Source organism: Myodes glareolus, chromosome 24 (genome assembly GCF_982192425.1).
Source record: "Myodes glareolus chromosome 24, mMyoGla1.1, whole genome shotgun sequence".
NCBI lineage: Eukaryota > Metazoa > Chordata > Mammalia > Rodentia > Cricetidae > Myodes > Myodes glareolus.
Window position 1 is genome coordinate 13,337,632 of NC_142049.1, and position 19,654 is coordinate 13,357,285.

Genomic DNA, 19,654 nt, shown 5'->3' on the forward strand with positions numbered 1-19,654 from the left:
AGTGATCTATGGGTATAATGACAAGCCATTGGGAGTTGGTTTAACACCGTATAATTTTAGTAGAGAAATAATGTAGGTTCTGCTCTAGGGACTGTGACCTGTCTAACCATAGGTTCTTGGATCTGATAACAGTGCCAGATATAAGTTCCAGCTTTTGGAAAGGGACTTAGATCCAACCAAAAAATGTCTGGTCACTCGAATAATCACTGTTGCCTCAGTGGGGTTGTCTTCCTAGGTTTATTACACCTTGTGGGGTTCTCAGATGGACCATACTGATTGTTTTGTTTCCCCTTCAGTAGAATGCACCACAGCTTCTCGCACTGTGGGAGTTAATTAGTGGGGATTAAACCCCCAGATCAGTATCAGCTGATTGAAAATTAGATGTAGCCTTATATTATCATCTCCTAAAACAAAACTTTGATTTTTCTGACCGTAATCTTGAGTTGGGACTGACATGAATAGGAACCGAACACAGAAAATGATCTAAATTCATCTCCCAGCATTAATCACCTCCAATTAATCACCTTCTGATTAATCACCTTCTGAAAATGATTACTACTTTGTTATTTATCCCAAAAGATATATTTTTTGGTAAATTAAGACAAAGTCTATACAATTCTTTTAGTATATTTCTTAGCTTTTCAAGACTTCCACCACGTTTGCACGTATAGACCAACTTCATTCCTGTTGCTGGCTCTGCGCTATCCCACAGAATGCACCATTATCTAGCAAGTTTAAGCCTTGTCTGTTGCCCTCGGACCTCCCTGTTGTTAGCATATAGCCACCTCCAGTTCACGGGTAATGACACTGCTTAAGACTGCAGCGGTAAGTGGTGTGGTAAGTGGCAGGGCTTCTCTGCCTACAGTGAGCTGTGTGGAGATGCTGTGTGGCTTCCCACAGATGGTCACTCAAGTCATTCTGCAGTGACATTTCTGCTTGGAGCCTGGAAGTGGGAATGCCATAAGCACCGAGTCTTAGCTGGTCCTTCCAGAGTAACAATGGGCAAATATGCTTGCTGGGGTTTTTCTAGATTCTTCTTAAGGTGAATTACATGTTTTACTTGTGTCTCTTTAGTACTGCTTGCTCAAGGGGAATCCCTGCCCTGCCATGCCCTGTGCCCTCGAACTTGGGGTGGCACTGTGTGCCCCAGCCCTGCCTGTGCCTTGGTGATTTAGTACCACCTCCCAGGGTGCCAAAACTTTAACACCTGTGTGAGATTTTCACCGTGGCCTCTTAGGTTATTTCCAGAGTCCAAAGTGTCTTTTCGGATGGCTCTTAAGTTCAAAGGTCAGCTCAGCAGCTTCTAGTCAGTCTGCTGTCTTAGGTCACTGGAGTCCTCCAGTCTGTGGACCTAAGTGGGATGCTTTTCCTGCATTGGCTCAGGTGTCAGTGGGAGGGGCCTCTGAGATGCTCTTCAGCTATTGGTCCTCAGTATGCAAAGTCCCTACACTGTGCCAAAGACCCAGAGAGTACAGTCAGGGATGTACATCCTCAGGGATGTAGTAGAGTAATAACAACAGACTACTTTAACAAGGCCTACTTGACTGGGGGGTGGGGAATGCTAAGGCCCAGAGATGCTGTCTTCCTAATCCTGTGTATGATATACACATATATATATGTATATATATATATATAGAGAGAGAGACAGAGGGTCAGACTCAGCGGTGGGTCCCATGGATTCTATTAAAGATCTTCTTTGGGTAGGAGAAGGGACATTCACCTCTTCCCTTCATTCCTTATCTCTGAATCACTTTTCAGTTCAAGACCAAAAAATATCCCCCCCCACCATCGCCTCAGGCTGGAATGGCCAGACTTCAAAACTGCCTTTGAAATAGGACACTGTGGGAGAATGCAGAAACTCCAAACACATTTATCAAAGAGTTCCTCTTTCGCCACATGGTGATTTAAAATCCTCTCCAATTCTCCAGTCAGCAAATGATGTTCCAGATCAAAATGTAAGACTGTTCCTCTCTAGTGATAGCTTCGCCCAGCACACTGGCTGCATGCAGATGAGGAGGGGAAGGAAGGAAGGAGGCAGAGAGCCGGCAAATGGGGGATGGGGAAGGAAGGAAGGAAAGAAGAGAGAGAAGATGTAAGGGACTGTAGAAGAGAGGGAAGGAAGATTTACAACCTTGCTCCAGAGCCTGTAGTCTAGAATTCTCTTCCGGACTCTAAGGGAAACAAGTGCCCACCATCTTGTAGTCCTGTGCTTCCCCTTGGCACTGCACTCCATAGAGGACAACTCAGCTGTGCTCAGATGTTCTGAGCAACTGTGAGGACAGCAGTGCCCACCCCTCTTTTTCAGGCAATCTCCTGCCTGACAGGATGAGGTGATCCCCTGTAACACCTCTGTTCTCTGGAAGACCTGGCGTAGAGAGCCAATCCTCTTTGGGTGTTTGGGGGGATGCTGGCCAGGTCTTGGGAGGGCAGGTTTCTAGTTCTCTGGCCTTCTCTGGTCTGGAAAGGCAGGATGTCTCCTGGGGGGCACCATGTTGAAGTCCTCTGTGTAGGAAACCACAGGGCAGCCTCGTGCAGAACCTACTAGGGACCGAGGACACCTGGTAAGACCCTGGCAAGAATCCTGGGGCTGGGGAGCCAAATAAGAGAAAGGCTATTGGTTTGAACGTACAGAGAGGGTTGAGGAGAAGGGTGGCACAGCTGGCCCCCGGCACAGCTGGCATTGGCTTTCATGAGAGAGCAATAGCTGGTTCCAATGTCCTGAGCACAATTACCAAGGCTAAGCGGAGCCACATGACTGCCATGCTGTGTTTTCAATTATTCCCTCTCCTCCACTGTCTCTCTTGGTGCCAGGCCTGGAGGGAAGTCCCCTCCACAGAAGCGGTTCTCCATTTCAATGCGGTCCTTTCCCTTTCATGTCTTCTGGGCTGACATGGCTCGTGGGGAGCAGCCTTTGCTCGTAGTTGGAGGATGAAGGCCTTGCCTTTCTGCTTTCTCCCTCCCATCCCATGGTCCCTGTCCGCTTTCAGGAGAGAGCAGCCTTAGAAATGGCCACGCCCTGTAGAAAAGCGTGCTTTTGGCTGCCAGTACTCAGTGGACATGCTCTGAAAATATCCTCATGGGGCGAGCAGTTTCTACCAAGGAATCTGACCCTCCTCTGATCTAAGTCTTTCATGCAGTCCGTGCCCCCAGCCAAGGAAGCCTACAGCTTTGCACCTCATCCTCAAAGGACCATGTAGCATCTTGGCTCTGGAAGATGCCTGGCAAGTGAATGGTCATGACTGGGGATCTTGTAGATTAGGAAAGGACATGGGGAGAAAGGGAACGGGGTACATAATCCCAGGGTCTATGGAGGCTGTTGGATCAAGACTTCCAGAGCCAGCTGCTATGAGCGAGAATGGACAGAGGTGAAGACAAGCTTTGGTGATATTTTCCAGAGCTTAGATCTCTATCAGCAGTCCGAAAGACTATTAGTCCATGAAGATACACTTTTAAGCCCAAACCCGAACATGTCGATTCGTATAACAGAATAAATACCATAGCTTCGGGCATGGCTGGGTCCAGCTGCTGCATGATAGCATCTAGGCTTGGTTCTGCTCACATTCCCTCTGTCCTTCTGTTCCTTGTTCTTTTCTCCACTTCCTCTCCATCTGCACGACCTCTGAACCTTCCATGTCAACGTCACTCTCCAAACCGTGGTGCTCAGCAACTTATTCTTAGATCTTCTCCGCCTGGTGTCAGAAAGTCCTAGGAGGATTTTAGCACGAAACTGATTAGCTTTCAAACTTTCAAATGGGGAGTGTGCAAGTGCTGGCCATCACACACTCACACACACACACACACACACACACACACACACACACACACACCATATACCACGCATGCCCCCCCCCCCCCACCGAGGTTGGTCCAAAAGGAAGGAGGTTCGACCTAAGTTGCTATCCACAGTGATTCTGGCATCAAGCTACCAGTTCTGGGAACTTGAAAGGACAGAGTTGAGACACGCTGGAGACGTCAGCCCAAGGGCACTGCAATGGTTTGGATTTGAAAGGGGATATCTGGAAAAGAAACAACTCGCAGGAGAGCTCAAAGACCGCCAACAGACACTGAGCAATCCTCTCGAGACAAAGCAAGTTTCAGTGGAGAGGTTTGTAGCCTCTGGACTTTGTGATTGCGGCTCTGGATGCATTCAACGTGGAACTGATACAGAAGTTTCCATGGCTTTAGGGGAAGGAAGCAAACCCCAGCGCCGGATCTGGAAGCAGTGGTGAGTTAAGGAGAGAGAGAACAGAGTACAGAGTGTTTATTCAAGGGTACCAGGATGGGGTGACAGGCGCCAGATTTGTTTGTTCTTCAAGATAGGGTCTTCTCTGTGCCAGAATGGACTTGAACTCCTGATCCTCCTGTCTCTACCTCAGGATGCTGGGATTGCAGGCACCACTGTGCCTGGTCTACCAGATCATTTAAGGAAAGAAGAGGGTTGAGCATGTCCACATGTGGGTTGCTGAGACCCCATGCAGCTGAGACATGGGGTGAAGGCAAGAAGGCAGCAATGGGGGCTGTGAGGAGACAGCTCGGAGCTTCAGGCTCTGGCCATGCTGCATAGCCATGCTGCATAGTTCACTGCCCCATGCTTTGACCATCTTTCTGTAACCCGCGGGCAGTATCGAGCCCACAAGCCCTTTCCTGAGGACCACGTGGTAAAGCAATTGAACACTGCCTGGCACAGTGTGGTGACATTCTGAAGTCCTGAGGTCCCTGAGGGCGTGATGAACGTCATATGGAAACAGCATGTTCATTGGCCAGTACTGGAAGCCAGCTGGTGGTCGTGAAAGTTTCCTTGTCCCAGTCTGCTCAAGAATGAGTGTGGCCAGCAGGGCTCAAAAGCCTGCCACCCAGCTCCGTTGTCACTGCAGGCTTGCTCCACTCTGGCTGGAGTCCGCGTGAGCTAGAAGGATGGGAGAACACAGGGCTTTGGAATATTGGCAAGGGTTGCTTATGAAATGGCTAATGCTGAGTTACATTCTTTTCTGTAATATTTTTTATTAGTATGTGCATACGCATGATTACACACAGATACACCATACTACATGTGTGGTGTAAAGGTCAGGGGACAGCTTGGAAGAGTCAGTCTTCTACTGTGTGGGTTCCAGCGGTCAGAGCGAGGTCCTCAGACCTAGTGGTAAGCACCTTCATTTGCTGAGACACCTCCTCTTGTTGGCCCAAGAGCCAATGGTGCTTTTTTTTTTTGCTTGCTTTGTTTTTTAACATTGTGTGTGTGTGTGTGTGTGTGTGTGTGTGTGTGTGTTTGTACTCTATTGCCATGACACATGTTTGGAGGTCAGAGAACAACTTGTGGAGGTTGTTTCTCTCCTTCTGTCATGTGGGCCCTGAGTATCAAACTCAGGTTTTCATGCTTGGTGGCAAGTGCCCTTACTCACTCTTGCCATCTGAGTTAATTTCTTTTCTTATCTTTTCTTCTCTCTCTTTTCTTCTCTCTCTTTTCTTTTCTTTTCTTTTCTTTTTCCTTCCTTCCTTCCTTCCTTCCTTCCTTCCTTCCTTCCTTCCTTTCTTTCTTTCTTTCTTTTTTTGAGACAGGGTTTCTCTAACTTTGGAGCCTGCCCTAGAACTAGCTCTTGTAGACCAGGCTGGCTTTGAACTCACAGAGATCCACTGGGCTCTGCCTCTTCTGAGTTAATTTCGACTAAAACATCCAGCGCAGTGCCCGTTGCACAGACAGCTGCCAGGTAGTTGCAGCACAAATTCTGGTTGGTTTTAATTAATCAAAACCCAGTGTCAGACATAGGGCTTCAAGCTGAATCAGAGAAGCAGAACAGTAAGTCACTAGAGAGACATTTTACCTCTACCAATGTCCAGACTGAAGGGACAATCCTCAGACTACCTAAACTACGCTGTGTCTCCACCAAACCTGACTCCACACTCCAGTGAGCTCCTCTCTTTTCCCCTTTATATTCCTCTCTCCTTCCAGCCATATTGTTCCTGTCTTTACCTCTCTAGTGCTTGATTAAAGGTATGTAACTCCCAAACACTGGGATTAAAGGTGTGCGCCATCACCACCACCTGAATCTGTTTCTGGGTCAATCTTGTGTAGCCCAGAATGGCCTTGAACTCACAGAGATCCATCTGCCTCCAGCTCCGGAGTTGGGATTAAAGGTGTGTGCCACCAATCCCTGGCCTCTAGTGGCTTAGCTTTGCACTCTGATCTTCAGACAAGCTTTATCCATTCAAATACAAATAAAATATCACTGCAAATAGTTATCCATCTAATTATCAATACAGAAAGCAATGTGGGCTGAGGCTGATTCAGTCAGGAAAGGCCCTGGGTTTAGATCTCTATCACCCAGGTTAAAATATGGGTGCATTAGTGCTCTCCTGCGATCCCAGTGTTGTGAAGACAGGTGTAACAGAATACTGGGGTTCACTGGCTAGGGAGCCTAGCCAAGTAGCTGAGCTCTGGGTTCAGTGGGAGAGTCCATCATGAAAAACAGGCGGAGAACGATAGAAGAAGATTTGAGAGGATATTAATCTCTGGTGTGTGTGTGTGTGTGTGTGTGTGTGTGTGTGTGTGTGTGTGTGTGCGCATGCATGGTGTGTGTGTGTGTGCGTGTGTGTGTGTGTGTGTGTGTGTGTGTGTGTGTGTATGTAAGCCAAGGGTTACAGACAGCATCCTAAGAAGGCATTCTCTCTTGGGGCACATGTGAAGACTTCTCTGCAGTGAAACGCTGGAAGCTCTGCGCATCTCCTGGTTCCATCCTGCCTGTGCACAAACACCGGGATGGGTTGCCAAGAGCATCCCACAGTTTGTTGTTCTGGCAACAGGCTTTATTTTGTGGCTTGGACCCGAGTCAGAACTTGTCTGGCTACAGCTACAGCGTTAGGCCGCTCTGCCACCTATCTTGTGGACACCAAATTCAAGGGAGGTGCCTCTTGGCAAACCTGTGCTGGGCTGTGGGCCTGGTAGAGGGGCCAGCCTTGGGTGAGGAGGCCGGGAGAATGAACCAGCGGGGACAGCTGACAGAGTAGGAACTCACAGCCCTATGTGTCACATTGGTCAGGGTGTAACCTTGGGCCTGAGGAAGGGCACATGTGCTTTCAGGAGTCAGCTGTGCACTGAACTTTCTGCATTCACCCCAGCCGCAGGGAACTGGCCTTTAGAAGACCCCAGTCTCCAGATCTTCCCCTGGGTGTTACAGAAATAAATACATTGGTATGGATTTCGATCTATTGATAAAAATTTAAGGTATTATGCTTGTGCAGCTATTTAAAAATGTAATGTATAATTAGGAAATACAGATGAATAGATAGTCATCTATAATAATCAAACTTTTAGTCATGTTAGGTTTTCTAGATATACAGGGATATATTTCAGTTAAATAATCTTCAACACGTCAAAAACCTACGGGATATGGCATTTAAAACGTTTTAAGAACTTAGACTTTTCTCGACAGTGAGACATGTCTGCTTCTGGCAGCACCAATTACTTCAGAGAGGTTGCTGGGCATCAGAGAAACTCAGCGTGACAAGGCTAGTCATTTCTGCAAGAAACTCTTCTTGCCTGGACTGCTTGATGGCATGCTGTATGAACTAGACATGCAGAACCCACAGAAAAGTGACTATTAAACTTGCCAAAAGATGGGATGACTGGTCCTTCAGGGTTCCTGCTCCACAGAAGAAACTGCCAGACATTCTGCAGGACACAGAAGAAAGCAACTGTTGAACTTGGCCAGGACAAGGCAGAACAGATCTTCAAATTCCCTGCTTCACTGAAAAGTCTGCCAGATACTCTGGACCTGTAGGCTGAAGATGGATGCCTCAACGTTGCAAAAGAACTTGGGTGACTGTACAGACCATGCGATGTCTCTGTCAATTCTAGAGTTTTGGAAGTTGCTTGCAATGCGTTTACTGTTTACTTAGGTAATATTATATCCTTCTGGGGTCTTTGATGGAGTTGAAGGCAATTATATTACAATTGCCCTCAGCTGTAATCAAAGATAATTTTGATATAAAACCTTAAACTCACAAAGATAGGGTAGGTGATAGTGTATTTTCTTTACTTTTGCCTAATACAAATGACTAAATATTCTAACTGTAAATCTTGCTTGAGTACTGTTTTGTTATATGTAATTTTACTATGTTAAAATTAATACCTTCCTTTTTTAATTAGATATAAAAGGGGGACGATGTGGGATGTCCTTCTGTATATGTGTTGCTTTTATTGGTTGACCAATAAAGCTGTTTCAGCCAATGGTCAGGTAGCTAGGTGGGAAATCCAAGTAAAGATACAGAAAGGAGAAAGATGAAGTAGAGGAGACACCATGTAGCCACCAAAGGATTAACATGCCAGAACATCACCGATAAGCCACAGCCTGTGGCAATACATAGATTAATAGAAATGGGTTAATTTAATTGTGAAAGCTAATTTATTATGCCTGAGCTCTTGACCAAACAATTGTAGTTGATATTAAGCCTCAGAGTGTTATTTCATAAGAGGCTTTGGGGACCACGAATGGGACAGAAACTGGCAAGGGGAGGATCCAGGGGGACAGAGAAAAACGTTCAGTTACACCTGGTATTGGAATACACCAGTGGTCCCTGGGCTGAGTCCTGGGCTCTCGGGTTCCTTTGGAGACAGTGTAAGAGATACTAAGGAGTACAAGGGGCCCAGGGCAGTGGGTTCCATCCTCCTTGACCTTCTCCTTGCTCTGCTCTACAGACTAGAGTTTCATCTAAAGATTAGCTTCCACGTTTGAAAGCCTTACAAAGCCATGGTCCTGGGGAGCAATTTAATTCCTAAGCCTTTCCCCAACACCTGATTCTTAGATCTTTTGCTAGCATCTTGGATTTAAATTTCTCTTCCTCTGTTCCTCAGTTTCCCTGCCTGTAGGATGATGGTTTGGATAAAGAGTTTAGGTCTGGTCTCCGTGAGCCCGGGACACGGCTCCATTAGCTAACGCTGCAGACCGACTGGGTCCTGGGACTCCTCTGCTTTGCTTTGTGGGCACCCGCGGCTCAGTTCCAGGACTTGAGCCGGCAGCATGTCACAGGACTTCTTCCCATTTTTTCTTTCCTCCAGGGACTCATGCAGGGGTGGCTAAGTCCAGTTCAGCTGCCACTCATCGGCCAAGGCCGGGAGAACAGGAGAGGAAGAAGCGTGGCCTCGCTTCCTCTCTAAGGATGGAGCCCCACGGCCACTCTGGAAAGAGCCGGAAATCCACAAAATTTCGCTCCATTTCCCGTTCTCTGATCCTCTGCAATGCCAAGACCAGCGATGATAGCTCTAGCCCCGATGAGAAGTACCCTGACCCTTTTGAGACTTCGCTGTGCCAGGGCAAGGAGTTCCTTCACTCCGCCATGCAGCTGGCAGACACGTCGGAGGCGGGGCTCAGCAACATTCCAGATCTGGCGCTGGCATCGGAGGCTTCGCAACTCCAAGCAGCTGGGAGTGATCGCGGCAAACACTGCAGGAAGATGTTCTTCATGAAGGTACGGCCACGATCTGTATCTCCGGCAGGGCCCATAGCTGTTGTCTGATGCCATAAGTGATTATAATCTTTGAATCCATTTACACAAAAGTCAGAAAATCAAAGAGTTCTCATTTTGGACAGCAACAAGGGAAATGTTGAGGCAGGACCTCCTAGAACTCATAGCAATAAAGTTGCTGATGAATCAGGTACAGCCAATACGCTTCTCTGAGATATTTGGTGAGAGGTGGTTCAGTTGGAGATGGACTGAGCCCTGGGGGAAGATGCCATTGGCAATAGTTCTCATCACCACATAAGCATCCCTGGACAAAGTAGAAGCAGGTCAAAACATAGCTACCCTTCATCATCTCTGAGGATGAAGGGTACCAGGTTACCAGGACACAGGAGAGGCCTCGGGAAAGCATCTAAGAAGCAAGGGATGGGAAGGTAGCTTCCCAAACACAGCTGTGAGTACTTTCTGGTCCCTTTAGTTGATTCCAATGTTAAGTGTTTGGGGCTTGAGAATGTTACCCCGGTTAGATGGCTGTCCTCGTGTGATAGAAATTGCGGGGTGTGGGGCACCCAGGCTAAAGATGTGTTGTGATTGTTCCCTAAGAAGTGCCATGAATTTGCTTTTGTGCCATCTACGGAAGGAGGGACTTCTCAAGGGTCCAAAGAATCCTGGACCTGGAGTCAGCACTGCTCATGCAAGATGGACAGGCCCCAAGGGGTTTCTCTCATAGTCTATTGCCAAGACCCTGAGGCAGTCATGTGATCCAGCAGCAGATAAAGAAGGCATTCTGCTGACTCGGCGAAGTCTGGTACTTTTGTACATCCTGATCACCAGGAGGGAGCTCACTCTTGAGTACTTTTCTAATATGTAGCATCAGGCCACACTATGGAGCAGATGGAGGTGGTTGTCCTAGCAACGTCTAGACACAAGCAGCATCGTTATGGTCTTGCCTAGAGCAGGCTGCATCATCATGCTTGGGGCAACTCCCACTGATGAGCCTTGAACTCATGGAGTAGAAGATAAAGCCAGCATCTTGATGGGCTTTAGGTAAAAGCTGACTAGGCTCTCAGCATGCCAGGAACAGGGAGAGCTTTACTCACCTGAGGGTTTGTTTAGAGACAGGGTTTCATACATCCCAGGCTGGCCTTGGATTTCCTGTATCACTGAGGAAGAACATGAGCTTCTTGTTCTCCTGTCACTGCCTCTCCTGTGATGGGTGCCACCACATCTTGTTTCTGCAGGGCTGGGGGTCAAATCCAGAGGTTCTCACGTAAGCACTTTACTGGCCGAGTTACATCTCCAGTCTGAGAGTCAAGTTTATTAACCACAGTGTGAAAGCTCAGGTAGGCGAGATTCCAAAATCGTCTGGAGATCTCTCCAGCTCCCAGGGTTGACTTTTCTGTTGAATCACAAGGCATTTTCCTCAGTACCTACTATGTGCTGGGCACTGTGGGGATCCAAATCCTGCCCACAGAGAGCCTGCTTAGAGGGTAAGCAATACCCCAAGAGGCGTGTGGGACAGCAGACGGAACTGAGAAATGAGGAGCATGTCCTGAGGGGTGCTGGCTCTCCTTCCTCCAGGCAGTATTGACTGAGTATCTACCCAGAGCAGGCACTGTGTGATGAATTGTCGTTGTGTGACATGCATCTGGCCAAGGGATGCAGTTGTCAACAACTTAATGCATGATGCAGCATTTGGTAGAGGGGCCACGAAGAAACCTTGAGCAGGGCAAGGGGTGTGCGGTGTGGTGATGAGGTGCTGTTTGTGAGCCGCCATCACAAAGCTTTTTCTACCAACCCCGACTTTCGATCAAAAATCTCAATAGCATCGAGGAGCGAGTCACGTGACCATTGCAGCTAGAGCCTCCCAGGGAAAGCACATGCAACAAGGGAAAGAGAATAATACCCTAGGAGTATTCAGGGGGCTGATTCAAGAGGATGGCCACAGGATCAGGACAAGCCTGGGCTACATAGTACGTTCGATTCAGCCTGGAATACGCAACATTTGCCTAAGGGGGAAGAGAAAAGTAAGTAAGAAGGAAAGTATGTTGTGAGCATCCAGAAGTCTGGAACATGGTAGGCAGAGAGTAAAGGAGAGAACAAGAGAACAGGAAGCCAAGGTAGTGGCCAAGGTCCTGAGTAGGGCTGTGGCAAAGCTTTGGAGCTTTATTACAAGGATGGGAGGCAGGGAATGGGCATGATGAGGTTGTTTTAACAGGAGCACTCAGGGGCCTGGCAAACGGTGATGGAGGGGCCTTCTCAGGAGGCCAGCAATGATGTGGGTTACACTGAGGTACTAGTGGCAGGTCCCAGAGAAGAGTCAGGGCAAGGACGGACTCTTGTGGGCCAGGCAAAGCTGAAAGGCTTGTTGATGGGGGACGCAAAGTGTGACACCATGAGAGGGGTCCCTTCCAGCTGCACATCTGGCCAGAGCAGCAGCTCAGAGAAGGGGTGTGTATGAGAGCGAGACAGCGTGAGAGAGAGGAAGAGGAGAGGAAGGAGTAAGATCAGGAAAAGCAGATTGGTTCCCTGAACGAGGGACTTTTTTTTTTTTTTAAGGCAGAAGATGCTGGAAAGGATTCCATGTAGAGACAACTGCTTAAGCAAAGAGATGGAGGAGAGGGTGCTTGAGCTTGGGCCTTGTCCACTAGGCACACTTGGGCATGTCCAAGGCTCGACTCATGTACCTGTCCAGGCCGAGGTATCTGCAAAAGAGAGGAAAATGGGAAGAAACCAATAATCCTAGCAACAAAAAACTTTCTCGCTTATCCTTGCTCATCTTGGTGCTGTGTTCACCGCACTTAACTCCTCGTCCTTCTCCCAAGACCCTAGGAGGGAGGCAGCTGTAACAGCATGAGGTCGGGGTGTGGGCTCACTGCTCTGATTGTTTGGGTTGGAATCAAACTTGCCCATATACTATGTGTCTGTTCCTGGGCAATTCATATTTCTTCCTCGCACCTCAATTTCCTCCTCTTAGAAACTGAGAATGTTAGTGGATGGAACACGCCTTATATGGGATCTGAGAAGTCAGGACTAGGTGTTTGCGTGAGAATGTTCATCTGCGCTGATTCCGTGGCTGTAGCAAGTGCTCAACAGATACCATTATTTGTGTTTGCAGGGGTGAAAACTTGGTTTCTGGGTCATTAAGTAATTAATAAATTCAGTAACATTTACAAGAGTTGTGGTTTGAACGGTGCTATAGGCTAGTGGGGCCGACCGGATCGTTGCAGTTCCCACTGTGGTTAGGGCAGATGTGAATTTGGGGGGGGTATTCTAGTGGAGACAACGAAGGGAGGCCAGGTGAGTAGGGGGGAAGTTTGGACCATGAGGATTGTGGATATGACAGGAATCCCGGGCTAAGCAGAGGCTGGGAGTGTGAGAGGGTACAGGCTAGGCTGACCTGACGGCTCAGTCAGGTCTGAGTCAAGAGAGGAGAGAGAGGTACTGTGTGGCTGGGGATTGGGGATGTGGTTCCTTTTAAGTGAGCACAGGTGAGTCTTAAAGACCCATGAATGTGTTGGGAGCAAGTGAAGGTTTCGGTTGTTTGAGCCCCTCCTTTTATCAAAGGTGCCAGCTCAGGGAGGTCAAAGGCCATAACTGGTCCCCATACCTCCCGTAGAGGCTCCTGAGAACATCTCAGGCCATCCACTTCCTTTCAGCAGGGATGTTCTGGTCCCTGCCCTGGGCTCCCTGCTTCTCCTCAGCAGAAGCTTCCTGTGCTCAGGCATGACTCAGCTGGCTCAGCTGGGCTTCTCGGCTTCCAGCAGTGCCATGGTTACACCGATTTCCAAACAACATCTGGAAGAGACCCCGTGACGTCAGCCCCCGCTCTAGACACGCCCAATGTGAAACTTGAAGAGAGGAAGTCGCATAAACGGCCAGCTTGAAGAAAAATTTTCTTTTTTTAAAAAAGAAAGCATCGTTAGAAGGTTGTGTGTGGCACACCCAGGACCGGGCTGATTCCTGCCTACGGGTGTGCAAAGCCAGCGGGGATGGCTGGAGCTCAGTCAGAGTGAGTGAGCCTGCAGAGAGCACAGAGGTCCCAGGGCCACTTGCTCCAGGGCCAGTTTCCCAAAGACCCCTGGTCCATCAGACCTAGAATGCTTACAGGAGGAAGAACTCGGTTTCCCTGACACTTCAGACGGACTGTCTAAAACTGTTTTTTCATTCAATTTCTTTTTCTCTTTCTCTCTCTTCTCTCTTTCCCTCCCTCCCTCTTGCCCTTCTTCCCTCTTTCCTTCCTTCCCTCCTTCCCTCCCTCCCTCTCTCTCTCCCTCCCTCCCTCTCTCCCTCCCTTCCTTCCTTTGAGTTATGTGAACAAAGAAGACCATGACTTTTTGATCTTCCTGCCCTTACCTCTGGGTCATACCCTACCACACCCAGTTTAAGCAGTGGTGAGGATTGAACCCAGAGCCTCATTCATACTGGGCAAGCATTCTACCAACTGAGCTATATTTCTATCCCCAAAGAGTATTTTTTTTTAAAAAAAAAAAACGTTATTTGAGCAGAATATTAAGGCCAAGGAAAGGAAGCTAGACCAGAGAAGGGCACTCCCTTCCTCCCCATTTCTTTCTTTTCCTTCCGCCTTCAATCTTTGCTTCCAGTTTCTAAAAATACTGGATTTTTACATGTTCTAAGCTATTATCTGGAGTAAAGAAACAAATCTAGGAGCTGGAGAGAAGGCTCAGTGTTTAAGAGCAGTTACTCTTCTTCCAGGTGACCCAGGTTTGATTCCCAGCACTTACATGGTGGCTCATAACCATTTACAACTTCAGTTTGAGGGGATCCAGCACCCTCTTCTAGCTTTCATGGTCACCAGGCTTGAATGTGGTGCACAGACATAATGCAGGCAGAACGCCCATAGGATTAAAAAAAAGTTTTTGTTTTAAATAGACAAATTTGGTGCTATAATTCCAGGGGGCTTGTGCAGAAATGACAAGTATAAACATAATGAATCCTGTCCTTCTTCCAAACTGCTTACACTTCTTCTTCTTCTTCTTCTTCTTCTTCTTCTTCTTCTTCTTCTTCTTCTTCTTCTTCTTCTTCTTCTTCCTCTTCCTCTTCCTCTTCCTCTTCCTCTTCCTCTTCCCCTCCTCTCCCCTCCCCCCTCCCCTCCCCTCCCCTCCCTCCCCTCCTCTTTCTTTCTTTCTTTCTTTCTTTCTTTCTTTCTTTCTTTCTTTCTCTTTCTTTGGGTTTTTTGATACAGGGTTTCTCTGTAGCTCTGGAGCTTGTTCTGGAACTAGCTCTTGTAGATCAGGATGGCCTCAAACTCACAGAGATCTGTCTGTCTCTGCCTCCTGAGTGCTGGGATTAATGGCATGTACCACCACTGCCAGGCTTCTATATTCTGTTTTCTTTCTTATCTTTTAGATTAGCTGATTTTTTACATTTGTTACAGGCTTATCTTTAACAGGGGCAGGACCCGAGCTGAGGGCACAAATGATATCCACAAGCTAAATGTTTAAATGATTCGCCAAGGTGAAAAGATTTTTCAAATCAATTCTTCTGTCATTCCACTTGGACAAACAGGCCTCTGAAGGAACCCGCAGGCCAGTCTCAGTTAAGGGCTTGGAATCCTCAGATTTCTGCCCTGGCTACCGGGAGGTCCATCTTGACTCTTGGCCATCACCCTCTGCCTGGCCACCCCCACTGCCCATCATCATAAGGATCTTTGGTGTAAGCAAGTGGTCACCTGCAGTTTCCTATTCACTGCCGTCCTCCAGCAAGCCCTGGCAACCCTCCAGCCCTGAGACGTGTACACTCATGCCATGGACCACTCTGGACGGTACACACCTCCAGGAGAGAGGGGATGGGCACACAAGTGCCCCTGCTGAAATCGATGCCTTCCTCCACGTGTGCTCCTCACTTTCTCTCTGGCTGGATCTTAGCAGATCACTACACTGTCCTCAAAACCTGCTGGCTCCGTTGGTACTCTTTGAACGGAGAACTGGTACAGAGTAGTTGCCCTATAAATATTTATGGACAGAACTATTTATGAATCGGCACAGTGAGGCCACCCTTAAGACAGAGCATCTGCTGGCGTAGCCCCTCTCTTGAGCCAACATGTGGGGTTACATGAGGCATGCTGTCAGCATCCTCTAGCTGGGATCTAGAGTCAGCGGTGCTCAGCCCGGGGCGGGGGGAGGGGGGAGGAAAACAGCCAAGAGGACAGACACGTGTTGGGCGGTGGGGCACGGGGGGGCGGGGAATGCAGTTTCTAGAGCTGCCCCCTGGATGGATGTGAAATGCTTTGATCCAGTGTGGCAATCCTGATTTTCTTTACAAATTTAAAAGATTGGTTAGGTGAAGTCACCACTCGTCTGCCATGATTCATTGGTGGTACAGTCAGCTCAACTGTCTGCATCTCTGGCATTTGCTGTGGGTGCTGGGGAGGGGGTGTCAAGGCCTCCCTGGGCAGACCAGCTCCTAGCAGCCTAGTCTGTGGCTTGAGGCCCAGGCTTTCTTGACAAGCAGGAAACCTTATATCCTGGCTGCTTGTCTTCTTCCTGCCACAGAAGAGCCACTTGTGGGCACTGAGAGCAGTCACTGTGAGGGAGGTTTAGGCTTCCAGGACTCCCACGGAGCTGCTGGGTCCCCAGAGTCTATGAGAGGACACAGAGAGAGGCAAGGGTGGTCCATGTGCAGGAAGTGGGGAGAGACAGCCCACAGGTATGATTCATGCCCACTTGCTGATGCTCACCCAAATTCCATGTGATTTCTAGTTGTTTCCAATGCTAGAAGACATTTGGAAATATTTCCTTAGAAGTTGGCTTCATTAGTTGGCATTTTGAATCTCGTTGGTTTTGGCAAGTCACCGTTTGGCTAGTGAAGAGTTTGCCTGGGTAGAAGGAGAATAAAGAAACCTGGGACGAATCAGTGAAGCAGCAACCTTTCCAGCTCGGCTGTTTGTCCTTGTCTTTTGCATGCAGGTTGCAGCCCATCTAGGCTTCTCTCCACCCCTGCCTGCAGTCTGTGCCTCACCTTCTTCAAGAGTTTGACTGTACAGACACCTCTGTCGGGAAGACTCATGAGCTCAAACCTGAGTCATCGTGGAAGGCCCAGAGTGTTAGCCAGCTTTCTAGGACTGTATCAGAAGTCTCCGAGAGAATCAGCTCAAAGGGAGAAAGGCTTATCTAGGTCCAAGTATCAAGAGGTCTCAGCTCACGGTTGCTTCAGTTGCTCTTGGGCTGATGGTGGGGTTAGAGTATCGTGGGGGCGGAAGCCTGTGGTAGAGGATCATGTTCGCCATGCAGCAGATGAAGAGAGGAGCAAGCACAAGAGGGAGAGGCAGAGCTGGGGCTGGGGGCTGGCTTTGGCAACAGAGGTCCCTCCTTTCAAACCCACTGAGCAGCAAATCGGCAGTGAATTCATCCATTGGTGGGATCAGAACCCTTGTTGCACTGGGAACCAGTGTGAGGGTTGGGGGAGCAAGAGTGCGGCAGTGGAGCATCTGCCATGAAGATTTCCCCATCCCCTTCCCTTACCCTACACCCCATTTCCACTATCCCAGGTGAAACAGCAATCAATGAAGATACTGGCATGCTCCCATCAAAGAATACATTCAGGGTGCGAGCTGCAGGCAGGAGGAATTCACTTATCGATTTGTGCTTCTGTTATGAGCTTAGAAGAAAGTTCAAAAACCATATAAGGCCTCATGAGGTTCCATACTTACCTAAATATATCCTTTTTTTTTTTTTAAAAAAAATAGGATTTAAAACTTTATTAAATCATGTGTTGTAGGAGGCTGCTTGCTCGCTCCTGGCTGCTCAGTCCAGAAATAATCACACAGAAACTGTATTAATTAAATCACTGCTTGGCCAATCACTTAGGGATATTGCTAGCTAGTTCTTATGGCCTACCGGTAAGGTTCCAGCTGACGGCTTGCATCTTTCTCCTCTGGCGGCTCCATGGCGTCTCTCTGACTTTGCCTACTGTCTTTATACAGCCTGGCCACATTCTGTTAAGTCATTGGCTGTAGGAGAGAGCCGCTTGTTCATCCCGGCCATCCAGAACCGAAATAATCACACAGAAACTGTATTATTTAAATCACTGCTTGGTCCATTAGCTATAATTTCTTATAGGCTAACTCTGACATCTTAGCTTAACCCATTTCTAGTAGTCTGCATATCACCATGAGGCTGTGGTTTACCAGGTAAAATTCCCAGCATTTGTCTCTGGTGGCTCCATGGCATCTCTCTCTCTGACTCTGCCTTCTTCCTCCCAGCATTCAGTTCAGTTTTCCCCGCCTACCTAAGTTCTGCCCTATCAACAGGCCAAGGCATTTTTAAAAATTCATTAATGGTAATCACAAAACACAGAGGGGACTCCCACATCACCTCTCTTTTCTGTTTAAATAAAAAGGAAGGCTTTAACATAGTAAAAATTACATATAACAAAACAGGTATGAAACAATTACAGTTACAATATTTATATTTACTTTATCTTTTATCATAACTAAGGAAAACTATAACCATAAATTCTTCAACTCCATCAAAGACTCCAGAAGGATATAATATTACCTAAGTAAACAGGAAGTACATTGTAAGCAACTTCCAAAACTCTAGAAGTGACAGAGACATCTCATTGCCTGGACAGTCACCCAAAGTTCTTTTTACCTTTGGGGTATCCATCTTCAGCCTACAGGCCCATAGTATCCAGCAGACTTTTCATGACGCAGGAAATCTCAAAGACAGTTTTGCCTATGTTGGTAGTTTGTCTGTCCCTTTTATTTCTCTGTGTCTTGCAGAATGTCTAGCACACTCTTTCATGAAGCAGGAACCCTGAAGGATCATCTCACCTTTAGGCAAATTCAGCAGTCATTTCTCTGTGGCTCCTGCATGTCCAGTTCATTTAATAAACTCCATAAGGAGACTTTTTGCTGCCCATCTTTCTCTTGAAGTATATTGGTGCTGCCAGGAGCAGATGTGTCTCAGTGTCATGAAAAGTCTGAAGTTTTAAAACATTTTAAATGCCATATTCTGAAGGTCTCTGAAAGATTTGAAGAATATCTATCAAACTGAAATTTATCTCTATATATCTAGAAAACCTAAGTAACATGACTACAAGTTGGACTATTATAGATGAGTATCTATTAACTTATATGTCTTAATTATACATTACATTTTTTTAAATGAGCTACAAGGGCATAAATATATATATGAAGAGAAGTCAGGGGAGGAACTCTAGGCAGGAACCGAAGCAGAGACCGTGGAGGAATGCTGGTTACTAACCTACTCCTCCTGGCTTGCTGTGTTAACTCAGTACACCCTAGGACCATCTGCCTGGGGATAGCGCAGCCTGAGTCTTCCACATCAATCATTAATCAAGAAAATGTCTCACAGGTTTGCCTACAGACCGTGGATGGAGGCAGTTCCTCTACTGAGGCTTCCCAGGAATCTCCAGCATGTGTCAAGTCGACACAAACTAGCTGGCATAAGTCCCTTGATGCTCCCAACTTTTACCTCATCCTCCCAAGGCTTTCCTTCACAGCTTGAGGACCACATCAGAAGATACATTCTTGAGGACCACATCAGAAGATACATTGTTTGCTTCAAGCATAAACGTAGCTAAACTCACCCTGGAGAGAGAATCTATTCTGCTTGCTGCTGTCTTTACCCATCCCACCATCCTTACTTTCTTTCTGGAGGTTCCAACCCTTTTGACATTTTCTTTCTATCTGGGAAGCTTTCTTTAGACAATCCTTAATTGTAGACTGACTTAAAGATAAATTCTTTTTATTTTTGTCCTTCTACAAATATCTTTCATTTTTCATTTGTGTTTGAAGGGTAATGGGGGTTTGCTTGTTTGATTGAGACATGTGTTTTTGATATGTAGGCCTCTCACTCAGGGTAATTCTCCTGCCTCAACCTCTTAAGCGCTGGAATTATCTGGGAGGGAAGCTTTGACAGATATCAGATTTCTGGTCGACACGTATTTTCTGTCCTTAGAGCCTGGAGTATCTGTCCTTCTGTCTCGGTGTATTCAGATAGGAAAGTGCTTCTTTTTAGATGCTGGATCATTTACCTTGATTTAATTTAAAGCATTTGCTTTTGTCCCTGCCTCTGGTTTTAGAAGTTTGATTTCGAGGCACCTAAATGTTAAGGCTTTGGGCTAGATTTGTCCAATTCGAGTATCTCTTGGGGCTGCTTTTTGAAAACATCTATCTCTTTGGTATTGTAGTTCAAAGAAGAAAGCTGTATCC

General features: G+C 47.3%; 1 protein-coding gene across 3 annotated transcripts in view; it reads left to right on the forward strand.

Annotated features, from left to right (window-relative positions):
- Il16 (interleukin 16) overlaps positions 1–19,654 on the forward strand; it is a 93,753-nt gene that overhangs the window by 15,757 nt on the left and 58,342 nt on the right. For all 3 annotated transcript variants that reach the window (XM_085683040.2, XM_085683041.2, XM_048435263.3), the window contains exon 2: positions 9,053–9,462. In XM_085683040.2, the coding sequence (XP_085539166.2) occupies positions 9,053–9,462 (410 nt within the window). The remainder of the gene's footprint in view (positions 1–9,052; positions 9,463–19,654) is intronic.